The 23,250-nt window shown below is 38.9% G+C and overlaps 1 protein-coding gene across 3 annotated transcripts in view; it reads right to left on the minus strand.

Moving 5' to 3' along the window:
• Positions 1-23,250, minus strand: part of col14a1a (collagen, type XIV, alpha 1a) — a 221,085-nt gene that overhangs the window by 179,175 nt on the left and 18,660 nt on the right. For all 3 annotated transcript variants that reach the window (XM_051956908.1, XM_051956909.1, XM_022194221.2), the window contains exons 4-5: positions 20,923-21,066; positions 19,198-19,293 (exon numbers count right to left, since the gene is read on the minus strand). In XM_051956908.1, coding sequence (XP_051812868.1) covers positions 19,198-19,293; positions 20,923-21,066 — 240 coding nt within the window. The remainder of the gene's footprint in view (positions 1-19,197; positions 19,294-20,922; positions 21,067-23,250) is intronic.

Genomic DNA, 23,250 nt, shown 5'->3' on the forward strand with positions numbered 1-23,250 from the left:
TCATTACCTGTCTAAACATTCAATCAGAACTGATTTATTCCAACAAAAATCAACTGATTGAAAGTATCAGTGGCTATCAAGTGCATAGACATTCTCTACTCAACATCCAAATATCAATCTTCGATCCGATTTGTTCACTATCTGTACCCGCTTCATCCTGTAAGGCCTCAGGGGAATAAATAGATACAACCCACTGTGCACATATACAGCAGAATCTTTCAAGCAGACTAGAAAAGCATTATAATATGTAATAACTATGCATCCGTGGGTGTCCAGCTGTCCATGTGTGTGTGCACTGGAGTATGCAAGGACAATTTCTACCACCAGGCAAGATGGATGAACATTTCCAAACCACTGCCTCCCCTCCATCACCGATAAAAAGACTTAGCTGTATATTTTTCCAAGTTGACCTCGCACCACAAACATTGCACACACTTTTTATACATCATTTTTTCTGCACATGCTCTTTTTGTACTGCACTTTGTATGTTAAATATTGTGACGACTTCAACTGAGACTTTAAATACACATATTCACACTTATTTACTGATGTTACTGTGGTTACTTAAAGCTTATCATTGATCAGAATGGATGATAACGAGCCTATTGAGCCTACTGGAAGGTGGAGAAGGTCCACACTGGACTAGATGTATGCAAAGAACCTGCAATAAAAACAGGTATTTAACAGACTAATAAGACCCAATTGGGAGTCAACGGAGTATAAACAAGGCTTATCCCGACTCACCCTGAGCGAGAGGCCGACTACATCCTCGACAGGTCATCAGTCTAACACAGGGTTAAAACAAAAAGACAACAATACACAACTACAACCAATTTAGAATCTCCAGTTAACCAAACACATGTCTTTGGTTGTTGGAGGAAGCTGAAGCACCCAAAGAAAACATCCAAACTCCACACAGAAAGGTTCTCAACAGCTTCAAACTCCAGAACCAGTTTGCTGTAGGCGATGTTACTAAACACAGCACCACTGTGCCACCCTTGAACCCAGTAATCTTTCACCTAACTTATGGCCAGACAGCAAATAAACATTTTTTTCCCCCAATATGTCCAGGTTGTTCTTCACCTCATGCCTTCTGGTTTGGATAATTATAAATAACGTGTTAATTGTCACTGCTGATGGAGATCAAATTGTATGACCAAAAACTCCAAATTAGCAGCTTAATAGACTACAAGATGTAGATGAAAAAATTCCTTTAAGTGCTCTGGTTAACAAAAAAAAAAAAAAGGAAATATGGATAGGAATGGGAATATTCCAACATGCCAGTGAACTTCCAGAGCAGCTACTGAAAGGACCTCAAAGTGAGATGTCGATGCTAAAATTTATAACACTAGTAAGAATTTAAACAAAACAAATTTGAAACAAGCTTTTTCTCAGAAGTCAAGACACAATAGTTGTACTAATTCACAACAGCAACCATCCCAATAGCACAACTTCATAACTGATACTTGGAACACCTGGATCATCAACCCATAGAGCTGTCCCAGCCTACAAACAGCTGCCGTTTCTCTCAACACCACCAAAAAGTGGTATACAAGAACTCAGAAACAAGATCTTTGTTTTATGAGCTTGTTTATTCAGTCAGGAGACAGGCAGCAGACTGATACACCTGTCGTTTGCTCTGTGGCGCTCAGTGTAACTCACACAAACTCAGCCAGGCACACACATTCATATTCATCTGCGAGACCCGGGGGTCTACGTGAGCGTGTGTATATACGTGAGCGTAAGCGGTGTGATCCACCAGGCTTTAAGGTGTAATCCGACAGCTGTTTTCAGAAGGTTTGTGTCGTTCCACCAGAGACTCTCCCTGCTTGGCCTCGTGATCTTTAATCCACTGTCTTGTTCTGTTCCACTTCACTGAATACACAGACGTACTGACAAAACAGACGCTGTATGTATGCTGAAAGCAATACGTGGCCTATAAACTGTCTCTCTCCCTGCCTTTCCGCCTTGTTTCTCCATATCTGTTGTGTCTCTGTTTGCCTCTCCTTGCTCTTTTCTTTCCGTTTACCTTCCTCTAATCTCTCCGTCTGCTTCACACTCACTTCCTGAACTGTGTTTCTATTTTGAAAGGTGTGCTTCTCTTATCATATCTGGTTATTTTTTAGCCCTGTGCACACATTGTGAGATCTTCAGAGATGGGTGTAGGCTTATTTTGTCCCCATTCAATACAATACTGGCTTAATTATTAATTCTGCAGGAGGGACAGCTCACTAGTCCTCTTTTTGTATCCTATACTTCATCTTAGTCAAGCACAAGTTGCTATTTGCTTGATAGATGTGTACATTCATCAACTGAAAGGAAAGGAAAATAAGACAGCAAACCGTATACGGACGATTTACTGCAGCTAAAGTACTTATTAGGAGTCATTGGAAAATCATGGAAATTTATGCAAAACAGGGCTATGATTTGCCTGTATTCCACAAATGATAAAATATCAGTCTTTTAACCCTCTGAGCAATGAAACGCTGAGCAATGACGCTTTTCAAAACAGGGGGATCATTTTATCAACCTAAAAGAGGCATTCTGGTAGGGAAGGGATCACAATAAGAGGGAAAATAAGCAGGAATGAATGACAAGGAAAAGGAAAGAGAGCAGAGAGCTGTGTTGAAGGGATGGAGGAAGGGAAGGGAGCAGCAATAAAGTGCATGGAGGAGAAGTCATCTCTCCTTTGTTTCTGGTGTTTGTCCTCCTTCCTCCTCCTTTTTCTTGTTTGTCCTCCTCTGACTCTGTGTTTGTGTCCCTGAATTCCAAATACTCTTGCTTTTTCCTTTCAGTCCGAGCTACAGCTGCCCATACAAAGTACGTGCTGTTGCTTGTATGCATACAACTGGGACAACTGCTTCGTCTTAATATTGCTGTTTGAGTTTTGACTGTCTTGCTCATGTAGTTGTTGCAGTCTGTGGCGTGAAATCACTTGTTTATGCAAGATACTGTGGGATACGTGACGAATCTTTTGCTGTGCAGAGGATTGCGGGTCAAAATGCTGGCTTCTATACCGCAAGGCGAGGCTGGATGTAGTAGGACACGGTGGTACTTTTTGGGATATCAAATACAAAGAAGATACTAAATATTCTTTTGGCAAACAATCCATATGTCAGTTCATATCATATGGGAGTGTGTCAATCAATCCATTGATCAGACTATTTATAAAGCACTTTTCACACAAACAATATCCAACACAAAATTCTTAACAGATAACAGAAATAAAAATGCAATCAAACTGTAGAAACAATTCACTTCCCCAAAATCATGTCAGAAATAAAAGACTCTAAAACGCAGGGATTGAAGAACTGAGGAAACACGGTCCTATATAACATGTGCAATGAGGAATCACCAGATGAGATAAAATGAAATACATTTTTAAAAAATCTATGCCATATAAGAAAATAAACTGAAACGCAGATAGACTATACATAGAGATAGATATAAACAGAAAGTAGAAATTACAAAAGCAGAATAAATTATAGTAAACTGTACATTACATACACTAAATTATGTAAGCGAATAAACCGAGAAATCTGAAATAAAATTAGTTCTAAAAAGAGAAATAAATAAATAAAATGTATCAAACCAATCCAAAGCCTGACTAATAAAGAACATCCTCAGTTTGCTTTTAAAAATATCAATACTCTTTGCTACCCTCAGGTCTTTTGGACGGTTGTTCCAGACATGTGGGCCGTAATAACAAATGCTGTTTTTGTTTTGGCTTCAGGTTTAATTAAAAAGCCACGACCAGAAGACCTGAGGGCTGGAGAGGCTTCGTGAAATAAAAGCAAATCGGGTCATAGGAAGACGATTAAGAGTTTTATAAACTAATAAAAGGATCTTAAAATCGATTTGAAAAGCGACAGGTAACCAGTGCAGAGACTATATATCCATATGTAAATTCATCATGACTTGAATGGTGCCATAATTGTACTTCTATTAAATCTTTATGTCTAGCTGTATTTTATTTTTGGATTTCCTGCCCTGCTTCTTCCATGCCTCATCTGTATCTAATCGCTGTAATGAGTGAATTTCCCCAGTGAGTGATCAATAAAGTTTATCTTATTATATATAATGAGATAGTATGGGTATTTGAATGTGCTCTTTTCCCTCCTGCTGCCTGATCTTCTGCACACCTAAGCTTTTATTTTCCAGTGAAACCCAGCAGTACACAAACTCAGATCTCGGTTTCCAACTCTAGGTTGACTTTCCCACATTTTCTCATCATTCCGTTGTTTCTCTTCTTCAGGTTTGTGTTCAACCTGACAGTCACCTGCTTCACTCTCGACACCATCAACACAAGTTTCACACCAGCCGGCTCAATTCTGTCTTCACTCTTCAGAAACCAGCCTACATCTCCCTAATCCTGCTGCTCAAACCACCCCAGGCTGACGGCTACCAGCACTCCTCTGCACAACAATGCTACAATCCTAACACACCTGTTAAAAGGTTTTCTCTGCCCTCAGCTTTTGTGTCCACAACGTCCTTATTCGTAACAGCAGAGAGGCCATAAAGGACAAAGTTTGTGTTTGTATGAAACAGCAGGTGATGTGGAGGATTAGGAAACAAACAGCAGAATAACAGAGGAAGAAGCATAAAAAAAAAATGTATGAAAAACAAAGTCTTTAATGTAAAATTGAGTAAATGTTGCGGAACAGTATTTTCATTTTCTGCAGTAACCTTGTCCCATTAAAGTTACTGTGAAAGTTAATGTGCTGCTCAACTGTCTTCCAAAAATTATGTTCCGATAAATCTAAACTGCATTCTCATTTATGTTTTCAAAGCAGCTTCATTGCATTTTGAAACAAATATATTTTCTCATCAAAAGTAAGACTGTGACATGGTGGGAAAGGCTTCCAGTTTGAAGAAGCCACAAAGTCCATGTAAGAATGTATAAGAGGAGGATGGCGGAATAAGTCAGAAACAAGACTTTAACCCAGGAGACTGAAGTTTGAGTCCTGTGTGAGACCATAATTGTCTATGCAAAAAGATATACAATGCACTATGGTGAGGTTGCAATTCATTGCCAGAAACACAATGTTGCATTTCTCATTCCTCATCTGCATAAACTTGAGTTCTTGGTTACTTTATGCAAATCAGGAACATCCGGCCGCTGCTTAACACATGTGGAAACTCCAAAAATCTTTTGACATACCCATTCAGTGTGAAATAAATGAGATTCAGCACTGCATGGCTTATTTCTTTCCTAAAATGCTTTCAGAAACACATTTCAGTGAAGTGTTTTTGTAATATAAGTGGAAGTTTCAAGTCACCATGTTGGTCAGGTTTGAAAGATCCAGGTGCAGACAACACAAGAATGAAGCATTCATCAAATCAGATGCAGTCAATGCTTGCATGATCTGAAAAAGGGTAAATCTAAAAGCAGCTGTTAATCAACTATCATGATACTGTCTAATCAATCAATCAATAAATCTGTATAGCCCTTTACAACAACCCAGAGGGTGACCAAAGTGCTTCACAGTAAACAACAAGAAAATAACTTCAAAACAATACAGTAACTTAAAACAGGACGAACAGTAACACTCGAACTCACACCTACGGGCAAATTTAGAATAATCAATTAACCTCAGCATATTTTTGGACTGTGGGAGGAAACCAGAGTACCCATAGAAAACCTACGCATGCACAGGGAGAACATGCAAACTCCATGCAGAAAGATCCCAGGAAGACCGGAACGTAAACCAAGTATCTTCTAGCTGCAAGGAGAGAACTGATATCCACCACGCACTGTGCAGCCCACAAAATATACAATAAAACAATAAAATAGACAGCAAGTGTCTAGTTGTACATCTATCAAACCTAATGTTGGGGAACGGCACTATCCCTCATATCTAAAATTGCAATTACAACAAATTTACAAAGTTACAAGAAATACAGTAAGTTGCACTCGCTAATTGGCTAAGTTTAGGAAAATATAACACTGCAGCTGAAACTTTCTCAACAAAAACCGCTTGTTCAAAGCTTGTTTAAGTTTTGACACTGAAACTGCATTGCTACATGTAGAAAAAAAAGTACAGTTTGGGTTAAAATGTGACCCTTTCACAACACTTTCATATTTCAGTTCGAAATGATGTCCCGTCCTGTATTTCATTGGTTAACTAAAAAGGAATAACAGTGCAGCAAATGAGTTACATGCTAAAGATGTGTTGATTAGAAACCTATTTGTGATACATCACAAACAAACAATCTGGCAGAGAATGCATTTACTTCAAAACATAATGAGAAATGCAGTTTAATTGGTTTGTACTTTGGCTCATTTCTAGTTTGTTTCTGCAGAAAACCGGCAAAGGTAAAGCCATTTTATCTTACACCACATCTAAAGAAGTCCAGCGTCCCATGAAGACGGAGGGGGGGAGAAGCGATGGCAGGGAAAAATCAGGAAGGAAGTGGATGCTAATTATTCTAATTGACCTCTGCACTTAAGAAGTCCTTTCCACTAATGACTGAAATGCCATTAGCACATCCACACACACATCCACTTGTTAACCACTGTCATACAATTAGCTCAAGTCACCCATGAACCACCTCACTTAACAGAGGACAAGGACAGAAATCTGGCAAGCACACACACACATTCACACACAAATGAGCAAACGCTGATCCAAATCTCTGAACACACATCAAACGAATGTGAGGATGATATTTCTTTATTCCCTCTCAGCAGAATTAATTCACCAGTTGGAAAATGTCCAAAACAAAGTGCAAAACAGAACTCGCGGTGATGGAAAAAGCGAGACGAGACAAAACGGAGACGAAATTTACCTGCGTTCACTCCTCATCAATGCTCCTCTTTGACACTGTCCTCAGTTAGTCCTTCACGTGACACGCAAGCTCCCACTGAAACTGTGCATTTTCCTATTAGTCACATCATTATTTTCACATCACGTCTGCAGCATCTATTTTAAATTACTCGGAGCCTTTTCGTTCTCTTGGCCACGACATACATATTTGGCTCTTTTTTTGCTCTCAGATGGAAAGAACTGATGTAATGTTAAGAGGCGTTCAAAGGAAATCATAACATCCCTCATGAGCGGGTTTGTATCCCGCACATGCTCGAGTGGGCTGCATGTATTCACCGTCTTCGTCTCCGAGTACTGTAATTGTGGTATCAGTTATTGGCCTCCATCTTTCTTGCCGTTTGTCAGCCCGGTGACACATCTCTCTGGCCGCAAACCTTGGACATCTCGCTTGTCCACTGAGCGTCCCACTGAGTGAGCGGGGAAGGCTGGGAATTGAATTAAACGGGGAGCAGAACGCACAAAGGCCGACGAAGCCTGTAACTGGTAATTCTAGAAACTAATAAGGCAATAAATAAAGCAAGGCGCACAGCCACAACGAGATTGAGAGATTTAGACTAAATGAATGTTAAAGCTGGGAATTAACAAGGTGATAAATATAGAGACGAACACACACACATATATATATGCGCACACATAGCTGGAGAGCTGAAATAAATGATAATGCTTGGAATTAAGGTTGGCTATAAATATAGAAACCTTGCTCTCCAGGTGTGCGTTTGTTACCCTCTGCAGAGGTGATGGATATGAGAGGACTCTCCCTCCCTCTCGCTGCCAGCATGGTGAATGTCAACAGAATCTCATTGGCCTCCAGTTCAACTTTAACTACGTCTGTCCCTTGGGTTCAATCCGTGCGTGTCTGCCTGCGCGTCGGTTTCAAGCCTCAGTCTGGCAGCGAGGAAGGCAACGCTCCACTCATGTCCTGTTAGGTAATATGTATTGAAAAAGGCACCGCTGCATGGAGGAAAGGAGCTGCTTTTGCCCTTTAATGCTCAATGATTTCCACTTGTGTGTCTGCTGTTGGCTTGAAGCTCTGATTGCTTTACGAAAGCAAGTCAACCATCTAATGAGGGGATTGATAATGATCCCAGAGTCTGTCTGCTGAAGTAGCTGAAGAGGTCTGAAAGGCTGCACTACCTGGTTTTAATATTTACAACTTTAAGCACAGGCACACTGAAGGTACCGATTATTAAATTTGTTGAAGTATAGCTGTTCAAAGCTAAATTGAAACCCATTTAGAGGGTTTCTTCAAGTGGACTAGGTTATGACCGAAAGCTAGGGTAGACAGAAATCTAGAAAAAGCAAGAAAAAACACCAGAATATGGGGGGGGGGGGGGGGGGAGTCTTTTCCTCTCCCCTTTCTGTCTGAAGCTACCCTCACTGGAGGAGCATGAACATTCATACAACACAACTTTGTAAAAATGAACATAAACTTGAATTTGACAGTTACACCCTCTGGCTACAGTTAGCAGAAGGCTAAAGTATAAGTTACATTTAGCAAAGGCCTGGGTTTGTAAAGCAATGCCGACATGTACAGGTCATAAGGAAATAGTTTCACTAAATTTTACATTCAAACCCTTTTATGCAAGCCTCCATGATCTCCAATGTGTTTGCCAAATTCTTCCATCTATTTTTTTTTCTGGTTCAGGATTACATTTTGAAAAAATATAACTTTTGCAGCAGATCACAAAGATATTAGACTGTGTGTGCCGGAAAGTTGGAAAAATTAAGAGATTAACTATTCAGTTGTTTGCATATGTTGACAGTCAATTTATGTAAATGTGCAACAAAAAAAGAAGCAAGTTCAGCTAGTTTCACACATGCTTAGCTGTGCAGCACACAGAGAGCACACAGACTGTAGTGGATCATCTGTCCTGTAACAACATATTTCACCAACTAGCTCCACATGTGATATCAGTTTGGTTTCAGCCACAGAAATGCTGCATGCACATATCCATAAAACTCTGATCAGCCTCTCCCATATATGATGGATTTGATGTTGGGTGCCTGCAGAGGGTCTCTGATGATTCTTTATTTAATGTATATCAGGTGAGATATTTCCTTTATCTTTTTCATCTTATTCATGTGTGTACACTTATTTGTGTGCATGTTTTTCATTGTTGTTTTAACCATTAAAGTATTGCCTATCAACCTTTAGAAATAGGCTACAGTGGCTAAATTTAAAGGAAGGTGGATAAATTCAAAATAAATCTTTATTTTGCTCGTATTTATGAGAAAGAAGTAACCAAAAATGATCAGTAATTATCATTATCAAGTGAAACAAAACAGTTTCAGATTTTTCAGCTTCCGGTTCTAATTCAGTAATGACACTCATTATCCGCTAGCAGGTAAAAACCTACACAAAATAACTACATCAATACAACTTATTTCAGTATTGTAGAAGAAGAGCGGAAAGCTTGAGTAGATGCTAGACAGGACTGAACGAGTGAGTGAGTTGATTGTCCCGTTAAACTCTCTTTTTGATAAGTATGGCGTCTTTTGTTTTTGCTTTGCTAGCAGTGTCTGCAGTTGTTGCCAATGCTGGAATAATAACTTTAACTGCAGAATCGTCCAACATTTAATCAGGCTTTCTACCAAACGAAAGGACATGCACATTCATTTGCATTTGTAGAACAGCCCAACGGAACAGTGCCCGAAAACGGCGAAAATCTCCTGTCACAGGGGAGACTTTTTAAAGAGTGAAAATGAAGCCAAGAGGAAGTGAAGAAGTACAGTTTCCTCTAAGACCACTTGAATTATACTATGCCAAAAGGGTAATGCAAAATGTCGCCGCCCACTGATGCCTAATAAATTCTGCCTACCCCGTCTTTAAGGTCAGCTGAGGAAGATTTGGTTTTGTTACAAACTAATTCTTGTTCTTTTCATCTCCGCGGTCCACCCACTGATGCAGCATTAAGGTTTATTAGTGAGACACCAATGCTGAGTTACAGTATCTGTTAGATCTTTACGGTCTGCAGGATGACAACCATCTGTTTTACTACTGGAGGCTACTGACCCACATTTGTAACAAATACAGCCGTGGACACACCTACACACAGACACACACAGATGTCCTCTCATCTAATATTACACAGCTGTCCAAATTGTGGCTATTATTTTTGAAGAAACATTGTTCAAGGCCAATTTCCAAAGAAAATACATTACTGTCTTGCACAAGGGACCAGTAATGGATTTGTTCTTGCTTCGTTATGCAAAACACAGATATTTATTGTTATTGGCTGCAAAATTCCTTCCTGACTTTATGTTGGATGAAACAGGGATAAAACCGACGGCAGCAACCGCTAACTGCAACACGGTAGGTAATGGAGGCAAAATCTGTGGTTTGTAACTTGTCAAATGTCACTTTTATTGGAGAGTTTATGGTGAGGAATAACAGATACAATATCCACAACCTGCTTTCTGTTGCAAGGACATGTTGTGTAAATAACTAATGAAAAGAGCAGAAATGACAAAGTATTCATAGTTAAATCATCTTAAATCCTGATTAGATCGATGTTTCCTCTGGGAAAGAAGCTGCTGAAAGCATTCTGGGACAGTTTTCTCCGGATCCACTGACTCAAGCGAACAAAGATGGCAGCCTCGTGAAGTGATGTCATTTGGTCCACGTGCAGCAGCATTACACAGTATTTGCTCTGCGTCTTTGTCTCGGTCCAAAGTGGAAAGAGTAGATCTTTATGTTTTGACACTTTGGACAGTGGGAATAAAGTATGAACGTCAAGCACAGAGGCATTTCTCCACACAGCCAGTCACTTTTGTTGGCAAAGATAAAGCTGTCAGAAATAAGTGGAAAGCGAACGTATGACACACTTTACTTGGCTTTGCAGCTGACAAGGAGCTGAACATGTTTTTTCCCCCCTTCATTATCATTACTTTTCCATAATTTTACAGTTATGAGGTGCTGCTTTGGTTGTACATGATCTGCCCTATCTCTTGTAGTTTAGAATACATTTGTCATAACATTATCACAAACAGATTTACTGTTTAGAAATTAACTTCTTACAGAAGTGAATGTTTCCCAGAAAAATGAGAATCAAAAGTTAGACTTTTTTATTTATTTATGTTTTAAATTTATTGCTGCTGAGGTGTTGGGAAGAAAAATGAGACCAGATGGATCAGATGAAATGGTCGCTCTACAGCCAAAACTTTCAGAATTACATAAAAATGCTAGTGTTGTGGCTCATTTATTCTCACTTTAAACAAGGTAACAAAACATGTCTAATGTGTGGTGAAGGACTGTACCAGTGTTTTGTTCCACACATTTTTCTTCACATTTGCTGAAGAAACCGAGATTCAGTCCAGTCCCTTCCCTACCACCACAAATAAATATCACCTGATTAACTAAAATAAATCTATAAATAACTACTCACAATATCATTAGAAGTCTTAGACCTCTTGACCAGATCGGTAATGAAAATGAGAAGTAGTTCTCAACTAACTTACCTGGTAAAATAAAGGTGAAATAAATCAATTCATAAGGCAGAACTGGACATTTATTTGGGCACTCCAACTCACTGCCCTCCTATGTCACCTCTTCGCCTCGTCATTAAAGACCCTTCTGAAAAAATTCTGGTGTTTTTACACTTGTCAATATGCTGTTTTTATTTTTTTATTTTATTTTTTTGCTGTTTTTATTTTGGTGAAAGATATCATGAACGAAATAAGCAGAAAGAAAAACCTTGAAAATATCTTCAAAAAAATATGCAATGAAATTTATACCCACTATTGCTGAATACTGTCATTTTAAAAAAAACTTTGTTTTTAGCCAATTTAAATACGTAAACCTGTAATTTTGTTGTCACAAATTGAGAAAAGAATTACTATTTATAAAAAATACAGAATCTGAATGTGGAAATTATTTGGTTTTGTCCCCTTTGTTTGTTTTAATCAACTCAAAAATTAAAACCTTATTTCTGTGATTTTGCTAGATAACTGGTAAAAATATTGGCAAAATGTTAAAAATATCTACCATTTTTAATCCTCAATATATATACTTTTTCTATTAAATAAATGACTATTATGTAAAAAAAATTGCTAATTTTCATACAGTAAAAATATTGTTTATTATTGATAGTATCAATACATCATTTCTTTTTGGTGAAATGCTTAATCACCATTTCTAAAAATGAAGATTTTTAATTGTAATTTTGTTTTGTTTTACAGTTTGCTTAGATTAAAACTTGTTTTTTGTGATTTTGCCAGTTACTATCTGTAAAATGGCAGTAAATTGATCAAAAAATTACGTTTGTTTTTTCTCTAATTCTTTTTAAACAGTGTACAGCAGACAGTCTCAAAAACATAGATTCAGACATCTCGGGTCACCAGTCTATCACAAGGCTACATATAGAGACAAACAATCACACTCGCATACAACACCGAGACAATTTAGAATCACAAATTAACCTCGGCATGTTTTTGGACTGTGGGAGGAAACCGGAGAACACGGAGAAAACCCACGCATGCACAGGGAGAACATGCAAACTCCATGCAGAAAAAGGGACACGAACCAATCTTCTAGCTACAAGGCGACAGTGCTAACCACTGAGGTACTGTGCAGCCCCTCAGCTCAAGCGTGTTTGGCCGAATTACTCAAACTAAACCGTGCTAGTTTTTATTTTGGACAAAGAGGTGTGGGGCAAAAGTGAGGTGGAGAATAGAACTACACATTTTTGAGAAAGCAACTCCACAGAGTTACATTGAATCCATTTCAGTTCATTATTTTCATGGAAAAAACTTTTAAATACATCATTTTGATGCAGAGAGATGAGTTTTTAGGTTTTTAGTTAATCCATGCACACAAACAGGGATCACTCAATTTTATTTTCTGTCGCTAACCTGCTGAGATATAATAGAAGTATGTATGATTCACACTCACACACATTTTATAATTACACTGAGAAATGTAGATTTTCTCGCCGTCTCCTTTGCTCCATGATTCACCCATCTCCTCCGTCTCTTCTTGTCTTTAGCTTCACAGCAAAAATAATCTTCTTTTTAAACAGTCTAATAATTAAAGTTCCACACATGTAGCTGCGCTTAATCTCCCAATTATCGCTTCTAAAAGGAAGCGTAGTAGGTGTCCCGTGTATTTATAGCAAACACGGAGGGATGGGGATAGAGATAAGGCAATTACGCTTCACCGAAATAATGTTTCTCTGATGTTACTCATTAAGAGCGTGCAAGGAACAACTCCACTGATTTCGTAAAATGATAAAACACTTCATTTAACAGCAGCAAATAACTGAAGCTCCGTCTAACTGATTCAGCAGTAAATGTGCAAGCTGCAGGGACGTACATGTTGCATTAAAGTAAATCTTTTTAGATGAAAATGTCCTTTTTTCCCTGCATAATGTGAGCGTAATTCGAATTCTGCACAATAGTCTAGGCTTTTAAATCTTTGTGTCGAGCCAAGGTATTTACAGAAAGAAAAAAAAATCTGGCATTTGAGGTGAGAAATGGATATTCAAGGAGAAAAGGAATTCTCTACACATCTTCCAGCATTCAGCAGCTGAATCCAGCGAGTTGATTTAGGGGTTGTAGAAAAAAAAAATGCTTCTCTCCAAACTGAGATTTGACTTGTGAGTCTCGGACCGATGATTGGAATCAGCAGTTTTTAGGGCGCAGAACTTCAAAAAGGACCAGCGGGCATGTGGGTGATTTCCACAAACTACAAACCAAAGTAAAATATCTCTTAAAAGTCTTTCCTGTTTGTTTGGAGGGAGTCAATGACACCCCAAGAGCAGACAGAAAATTAGTTTCATTCAAAGCTCCTGCATGGACAGTCTGTGTTTAGCTGAGAGCAGCCTGTGCTTATGCCCTGCAAGATGTGGTTAAGTAATTTGTAAGTATCTTTAGAACACAAGTGGGTGGCGAAGGTAGAAGTCTTTTACTGAGAGCGGAGGAAGTTTCCTGACACTTAGCTAATGGCCCTCTACTTTAAAAAGCATCCATCCACCTTCAGTCCACCTTCACAAAAGCGTCTTCATTTTATGACCTTGACATAAGATGTTAAACAGTGTTCAAGGTATTCCAGGGTAATTCTGCCATTTCACTGCTCCTCAGTTCAAAAACACTGCAGTTTCTTTCCACATATTTGAAGATAACAATAATAATAGCTTACCATAAAATAAAAGGTAGTGTAAACGCAGCAACATAACACATAAAACTGTTTGGAAATGGGGTAGCATATAAAGCAATAGATTCCACATTCAGAGGAGGCGGGCATGGTGTCAGCACCATCATACTAAAACTAAGAAGTGTCATTAAGGAGAGAGGGGTTTGTGTCCAGTGTGGGACCACTATTTTTTTTAACTTAATACTCAGTTTAAAAAAAATATATATATATATATATATATATATATATATATATATATATATATATATATTGTTGCTCTGTGTCACGGTTTGGTTTAAACCCAAAAAAACAACAACTCAGATTTAGGAAAATGCGATGTTTTAAGCTAAAATAAATCCTAGCATATTCACAAGTGGTTTAGATTTTGTTGGTTACCTTGGTGACGGGTCCCAACCCATTTTAAAAAGAGTGACAACAGCACCACATTTCTCAAAAGAGCAAGAGAGAGAAAAAAGGAGATTTTACATGCACTTATTTGCATAATCACACCAGGTCCTCTACCCAATTATCCACTGTTTTAATCAGTATTGTCATTTTCCTGGTGAAGTCACACTTGGAATGGAGCAGTCAGTACATGATGCTGTACGTCGTTATAATACATACTCAGCTTACTGTCAGAAGTCTGTATTTGTCTACATCTTTGACACAGATATGGGTCATAAAGTGTTGAAAATTTTCTAACTTAAAACGCCATTTATTTGCCTGTAACAGATGTTTTTTTAAGTAGCTTTATCCTTACAGTCTACTGTAGTCTTGGATGTCAACTGACCCACACTACACAAACTCACTGAAATATTTGAGTAGGCACAGAGCAAAAATGAAAGAATTGTCCTTTTGCCACAACCCTACACTAAGGTGCATGGCAAGTGTAGCCTTGAAAAAGATTATTTCTGTGGCTCCACAAACAGAAAACATACTTTGTGTGTTCAGTGTAGCCACAAATCTAGAATCTTGCAACAAAAAATTTCAAGTATGTGTTCTACCTGGAACGTATAGGCAGTGTACTGTCTGTTGTCCATCAGCTGTAGTATGATACCAGGGCTACCCTTGTAATTGTGCCTGTTTTTTTAACATGCATGGACTCACACTACACATCGAGTTTGAGTGTTAATCAGCCTTCCTGAATGGCAAGAATTAAACTCACACTCGACACAAAAACTAAGCTCACGTTTTTCCACTGAGAATTCAATAAAGCTTTTTCAAACAAGATGGCAGCATCCTCTGTGTTGGCACAGAAGGTCTATTGCTACTTTGCAATTTTAAAGACTGAAATTGCACTGGTGATTTTAAATATTAACTGAAATGCATAAAATTTCTGTATTCCGATGTTTAAAAATGACTAGACTAATGCTATGTGCAACTTCGTGTTTAGTTACTACTACTGTTAATTGAGAGACCCCTAGTGGCAGAGTTGATATACTGTGAAATTAGGTTGTATTAATTATTACTCAGTCAAAAAAATGCATCGAAATTATGTGACGATTGGCGTATGTTTGTCTGTCTGCCCGTCTGTTAGCAACATTATTCAAAAACAGACTGATGGATTTGGACGAAATTTTTAGGGAAGGTCAGAAATGACACAAGGACCACTTCATTACATTTTGGCAGTGATACAGCTTATAGCCTGGATCCACGGATTTGTTAAAGATTTCTGTATTGCGAGATAGCGGCACAGCATCAATGTAACTATGACAAGTGAATGTTTCGTCAGCTGCTTGCTGATGATCACATGATTGTGATCCTAGTACAAATCCAATACTGACGACTTATGACTTGTCCATTGGAAATCATACGAGGAGCAACTGATTAAATTGTGGCGGTGTTTTCGAGTCCCATCAATTCCCGACGTCTGCTACATATTTAGGTCACGCAATTCGGTATCCGTATATAATGTACACATGCATAACACACGCCACAAGGTACCTTTTTATTATTAAAGATTTCGTCTGTTGGAAATGATACAATGACTGAGCAGCCTTGCCAGAGTACTACGCTCTGAGTGCTTTTCTTGTATTTTTTATTTATTTTACTTGAGAGGAAGCAGCATAGAATCTTTTCCTACAGACAGTATGCAGCATTTGAAAGCTTTAATTGATCACTAAAAAGATATTAAGATAGTATCATAACAACTATAAGAATTATGGCCAATTTAAAAAGTAATTAAACAATTATGTTTAAAAGAGTCACTTTTTTTCGGTCCATTTTCTCTCCTGTACCAAAAACAAACTGAACCATGACTCCAAAACCAAAACTCATGCCAAAATGCAAATTTTGCCCGCCATTATACCACCACCATCTACACTGCAAAAAGATAAGTGACGTCTGGAACACACACACACTTTAGAGACGAGATGCGAGCCAGCTTTTAATGAAAGGTTTTGTAAATAAACCACCGCGACATGAAAGCCAGCTGATTACTACTCTGCAACAAAGTGCTGATGGACTGGGTTGGCATGGCTAAGACACACTGTGTTTCTGAGTACACACACACACACACACACACACACACACACACACACACACACACACACACACACACACACACACACACACACACACACACACACACACACACACACACACACACTTTAGAATGCATCATGCAACGCCATCTCGTTGGAGCTCGGTGGGACATTAGTATTATCACTGCAGAACATAAATACACACTCCCAGTGTGATAGAAAGGGGAAGAAAGAAGCAGTCACACGTTACAGCAAAAAAGAGCGTCCTCCATTGATCCACAGTGGCACATTATCATCATCACTCCGGTACACAAAGCTGCACACACAGAGTACATTCACAAATTCGACAGAAGCGCAGCAGGATATTATTATAATCCCCAACAGGTAGGAGGCAGAACACCCAATCAAGGTCACCTCCGCTGCAGCGAATGGTGAGTGGTTCTGATAACAGCAGACTGAAGGAAATCCAGCTTTATAATCTGCCTACTGACAGGAAGGAGAGGAGGAGGACAGCGAGAGAAACAAAGAAGAATAGAGCTTCAAAGAAATAAACCTCCGTGTGTGAGAGAGACAGAAATGTAGTGCAATGATTTTACATTGGTTTTATTTCTAGAAATACACTTTGATTCTGTGTTAAATGAAGTTTAAAATAGGTGCACTGCAGGCAGGTTTACTATGCAAGTTCATAAAGATTTTGGTAGCTTTGAAAGCATTACAGCTTATTGAATTTAGTGTATTCAGTTCTTGTTCTAATACTCTTAGTCAAAGTTTATTCAAGAGATGTAAGATGGGAGAATCTAAATATGCCTTTTCCTACAGAAACACAATATACTGTAGATATGACAATCGTACATTATTTATTGTGAATCCAGTATACAGTATTGTTGCAGCATTGCCATTGCAAGGTTCACATGTGCAATGTGAAACGAGGCAAATTAACAAATCATGCTTCAACTTCTCTTGCTGCTTGATAAAAGAAGAAAACTCACGTGGGTTTTGTTTTACATTACGAATCAACAAGTTCTGTTAGAACAGAATTGACTGATTTAAGGCTTCTTTGCTACACAGACGTTTTTTTTTCTCCATTTATTCATAAGAAACAGACTTGGCTCAAATACAGGTTCTACATGTAATAGTAAATTCAGAGAGGAACAGGACAGAAGCACTGAAAAGGAAGATTTTATTGCCAAAAGAAACGCAACATTGGCCGTAGTGCTGCGCAATAAATGGAATAATAATCATGATTTTGGCTTCCCACAATCAACTGAACATGATCCACTGTGATATAAATGTTGAAGATGTTCATAGCAAACAATACATGTTATACTGTTTTTAATATCTCAATGTGACTTTTTCCAGTGTCCTGCAGTCCTAGAATCCAATCCCTTTCTATTGCTTAGTATGCAGGTTAATAATCTGTAATAAGGGCTGCAGTCAATATGAAATTTAGGATTTAGTATCAATGTGTTTTCCACTGAAGAGCAAATTTCTGATGTATTCATGGATATGAACTGCTCACTGATCCTCTCCGAGTGTGTGCGTCGCTCTCCTGCTCCATCAGCAACTATGAAGTCCACATATAGCATTACAGAGTAAAATTATGCCGTGCAAATAATATATAAGGGTTATAGTCCATAAAAATGATGACACACGGTGTGCAGTTAAATGGAGGCTGGACCTCTAAACTATATTTTACAATCGCAAATTTGTGAAGACTTCTGAACCGCCGCATTCCTTTAGTACCCTGTGATAAATGATCACCCACGCAAAACCAAATAATAAGCCAGCTGAAAGCAAGTGTACTTAAATAATAAGCATCCTTCCACCGAGTAATGAGATTCTGTCTTTGTGTTCACTTTAGGCTAGAAAAGCTGTGGTAAAAATGTCACAAAGTGATGCTTAAATCTTGCAAAAATAATCGCATTCACACATCGGTAGCAGTTGCAGCATCTCAAATTATGCCACAATTCACGTCTGAGTCTGCACATTACTAGCTTCATCTTTTACCTCAAACACGCAAAACCAAATTACCACAATCATTTATTCTATAGCCAGAGATTCCCCACTGAACTCTCCTTTATGGGAAAGAAATCAGCAGAAAGAGGACAGTTGCTTTGCGAGTACACTCCCAATAAAGAAAATGAATGCATTCCTTGCTTCTCTCGCATTGCATAGAAGGGACGGCTGAAATATTAGGCATTCAAATATGAGGACGTTAATGCTGCCAACTGAAAGAACATCTTGGTTTCAATAACAAACAGAGAAAGCCAGACGTCATACACGGGAGGAGGGAGTTCAGATTAAGAGGCAACCACACAGACACAAGCGAACAGTGTGGGTCAGCCGCCTAATATCAGGAGCTAGAAAGTTTCCACTCACAACTATGAGTGATTCGCCAGTGAGATGGTTTTGGCATCTCTGCTCTCACTTGTTAAGTAGACCACCGGGCTGATGCTTACTGTAACCGGTTGCACACAGAACTCTGCATGGAGGAAACACTTCACAGTCGGATCCAACTGGACAGTCATAGACGCCCGGTTCGTATTTTTGGCTCTCAGATCAACGGAGCTGGTGTTGAAGGCAGCACCGGCGGCTGTTTTTGCCTACCTCCAAACATCACTATGGCAACAGGCTGGAGGACTCCTTAAGCAGAGTCCTATTCATCAGCGCTATTCATTTTATTTATACGTTCATGTGAGCGTGAGATTTGTGCGCGTCCTCCTCTCCTGGAAACGCTGTTTGTGTGCGTCTGTCCTACCTCCAGAGATCTCGTTGGCATCCTCAGGAGGTACGACTGAATCAGTCAGCCTCCGGGGCTCCGTCTTGTCTCCGCCGTCAATCTCACCTCTGTCACCTGCAGGAGATGGAACAAATTAATCACAAGTTGGCAGAATCCTAATAAAATAAAATATAATAAAATAAATACATATATTTTAGAGAGTGCCTTTCTATCTGGGTGTGCATATAGCAATAAATCCTATATACAGAGTTCAGCCAATGAGTTCACATACGTGAGCCAAAATTTCAATTTACATGTTTCTTCTGGCAGGAAATGACATAAAAAGAAAAGAAAACATTGTTTTGTTTGTTTTTTGTAACTAAAAGGTCATGTCCAAAAGTATTCATACCATTTTTAGTAGTTCTCAACTACAAAGCTTTTATTTGCCTCCACATCAAACAGTTTCTTTGGGTTTTGTTCCCGGGTTGAAGGCTTCCTCTCCATCATACTGGTCTTTATTTCTTTCACAGATTCTCAACGGACTAAGGTCTCATCACTCTAGAATGTTAATATTGTTTTCTGTTCACCATTTATTGACCCATTTGGTTGTACGTTTCACATCACTGTCTTACTTTAGGGTCCAATACTGTTTTTCTGTTTAGTTTAACTCCACAACTTTAGCATCTTCCTGTTATTTTTCATGATGCTGTTTAATTTGAGCCTCCAAAGTATTATAATGCCACCACCATGCTTGATGATGAGGATGGTGTTCTTGGGATTGAACGCTTCTCCTTTCTTTTGCCAAATAAGAATAATGTCTCCGTGCCCAAACAACTCTATTTTCACCTTTTATGACCACAGAATTGAGCTTCTAAGGAGACCAGCCTTGCTCAGTGTCTGCTTTGAAATGTATGTAAGCGTCATCAAGATGATCTTAGGACTTCTTCCTGGCTTCACTTTCCTACCACACGGTTTGAGATTTTTCAGTTTGGAACTCCTTGTACTTTTTGATGATGTTTTGCACTGTGACCACTTGAAAACACTTGAATATGACTTGTAGAATTTCCCCATCTTGGGAACAGCCACAATGTGCAGCTCTCTCTTAGTGATGAACCCAAATAGCAGCTCACTGAGCTTTTAGGTTTTGTCCATGACTTCCAATTGACTGGTAACTGACTAGAGAACTACCACACCAGCTGTTATAAGTTTGTGTTGTATTAAAACACTGTGGAGCATGATAGAAATGACCAATTAAAGCTGCATTGTCGTGCTGTCTTATCACTCGCTTATGTCTTTTTCAGTCAGGAGATACCAACTTTTTCAATAAAAATTCAATATAAATAAAAAGCTGGCATAGGTATGAATAATTTGGGGTTTAACGTGTTGTACAGAGCAATACACCAGAGCGAGGTTGACTACAGTATTACAGTGGAGATGAGAGGTAAACATAAAACAAACATGAGGAAGGGGGAGAGGCAAAAAGAAGAAAGGTACAGAGAGGAAATGAGAGGAAACAGGCTGTAAAGTTCAGAGAGGAGAGGAGACAAGAAGAAAGGAATCTAGAGAAAAGCAGAAGAGAGGAGAAGAAAATAAAAGGGGAAGCGAAAGAAGAAATGTGGAGGAAACATGACTGAAGAGTTTAGCAGAAAGGAGAGCAAACAAGAGGAGAAACATTTGAGAGAAAGCATAGCAGTGTTCAACAGAGTAGAAGAGCGTAGTAGAGTAGAGCAGAACAGACGCCAGAAATAAAATGCACGAACCAACCTTTATATCTGCCCTGTAGTGGTCGGCTCTGCTCCCTGCCGCTGACAGCGATGACACTGAAAATATATTCTTTAGAAGGACTGTAGTCTGTTATCAACACCTTGGTGTCAGACTTGGACATTATGATCTCCCTCTGCTGACCACCTGACAGAGAGAAAAAGAAGAGGCAGAGGGTTAAAGGTTACACTGGTGGATATTTTGTTCCATGCTGTTCATTTCTCGTTGTTGCATCCTGTTGCTTGGAAGCAAAATATTAGTATTCTCACGACCGAGCCAATACAAAGTTAATTCAGCAGAGGAGTTGATTAATATTCTCCATTCTGAAGGCAGGCAAATGTTACGTTCAAGGTTGAAGTATTTTGTAGTGGATTTGTTTGTGTGTGATACTCTTGTACTTCTGTGTTTGTGAGGAGCATATAGTATATTTCCGTGCAAATAAGCAAATGAAAGATGTTGTGTTGCTTCTAGGTGAAGTCGGTTTAGTTGTCGTTGATTTCAAGTGACTCTTGGGCAAAGAATTAAAGGGTAAAGTTAGTTTTGGACATTTTCAGGTGCCCTTAAAATAAACTCTGTCTGTGCACTTGTGTTCTCTGCTGAGCTGTTAATCGCCATCAGGATAATAGGTCGCATTATCACCCCTTTTTAATTGCGACCCTGCAATCAATCCGACCATCGATAAAGTGTGTGTGTGTGTGTGTTTGTGCGCAGCTCCTCTGTCCTTGCAGGGTGATGACTAATGACACCTGTGGGAGGAGGCAGATGAATCCTGCTGAAGGGGACTGCAGATCAGGTGAGGTAACGGCATTGATCAACCCCACAAACTGTACAGTGAACCGAACCGCTATCAATCAGCCAAGCATCGAGTTGAAGGGGAGGCCGACACTCGGTCACCGTATGACAACTGTTACAGCCTCTCAGACTTCACGTCTCAGTTTCTCAGGGTTTTCCTCCATACTTACATACAGTAGATCTTATTTAAAAGTGAAGTGGATTTATTAGATAACAGCAAAATATTATTGAAGAATCGACCAATTTCAGTTTTTCAAGGCGGATTCTTATTTTTAGTTACCAAGCAGACCAATATCTGATATCTGGAACTGATATACATTTGAGGTAAAAATGAAAATCCAGGTTTAAAAATTCCAACACAACACGAAGCTGAAATTTTCCATGTTCATTTTTTTATGCAAGTTTAATTGAAAGAGCTTTCAAATATTTATACTTCAGTTTTATTCTCTTGAGAACATTCACACACACAAAAAAAAACCCTCTGGATTTTTGTTGATTTTTTTGTGAAACATTTTTAATATTTCTTTTTTCCTCCAAAAATGTTCAAAGATCTCCCAAAAATGGTAAAAATGTGGACAACAGAAGTTTTACAGTGATTTTTTCCCCACATTTTCAAACTTTAAACCGGGTCAATTTTGACCCACAGGACAACACAAGGGTTAATACATACCACCTAAAGCCACAGAACTCCCTGATGAAAGCAGCCCCTGCAGTAGGACAATGGACCTAATCAAACCACAGAAACTGCTCAGGAACAAGTCAACGAAAAAGGGTCTCCAAACTGTCTAGTTAACGATCCAATCAAGCCTCTACCAGATGGGCTGGAAAGAGCCCAATACACAGACTTCACATTCTACAGGACCCAAAGAATCCACAGGATGCCTCCAAAAGTCTTCTGTCCACGACTCAACCGGTCTGAGCTGCTTTCATGGCATAAGGAGGATCTACACAATATTAAGCAGGTGGTGTAATGTTGCAGCTGATCAACTGCCTGCATTTGCAGCTACATCTCCCCATAAAACCATGAATTACCATTTTTGTGTTTGTATACAGATTAAGCAAAATAGATACATCATGTTAATTAGTGAGCCTTAGAGGTGAATGCTGTGCAGAGTCAGGCCAGCAGATTCTGCCTGCTTTTAGTTCTTTATGCAACTCCAGGCCCTGGCTCACAAGTGGTATCGATCTTCTCATTTAACTCTCCACAGCAAAGTGAATAAGTGCATTTCTCCAAAATGTTGAATAAATCCTTTAAATTAGTTGAAAGCCTTGCAAATTTGCCTTACAAAAACTGCAGTTCGAACTACATAAATGTGATTTGTTTCCGTGACATCCAACAGCTGGCATGAAGCAGCAAAGAGCATCCGTTGCAGAAGATGCCTTAGAAACAACATCATTTCTCCACATTCAGCATAATTCTGTAGATTTTTGGAGAGTACGTCAAACAGCTGATGCTTTACTTTAATTTCTTGTCATTTTAACTGAGAATAAATGTTAAAATGTTGGCTGAAATTTCATGGCATTCTTCTTAGCATGACC

The sequence above is a fragment of the Acanthochromis polyacanthus genome, chromosome 12 (genome assembly GCF_021347895.1).
Source record: "Acanthochromis polyacanthus isolate Apoly-LR-REF ecotype Palm Island chromosome 12, KAUST_Apoly_ChrSc, whole genome shotgun sequence".
NCBI classification, from domain to species: domain Eukaryota; kingdom Metazoa; phylum Chordata; class Actinopteri; family Pomacentridae; genus Acanthochromis; species Acanthochromis polyacanthus.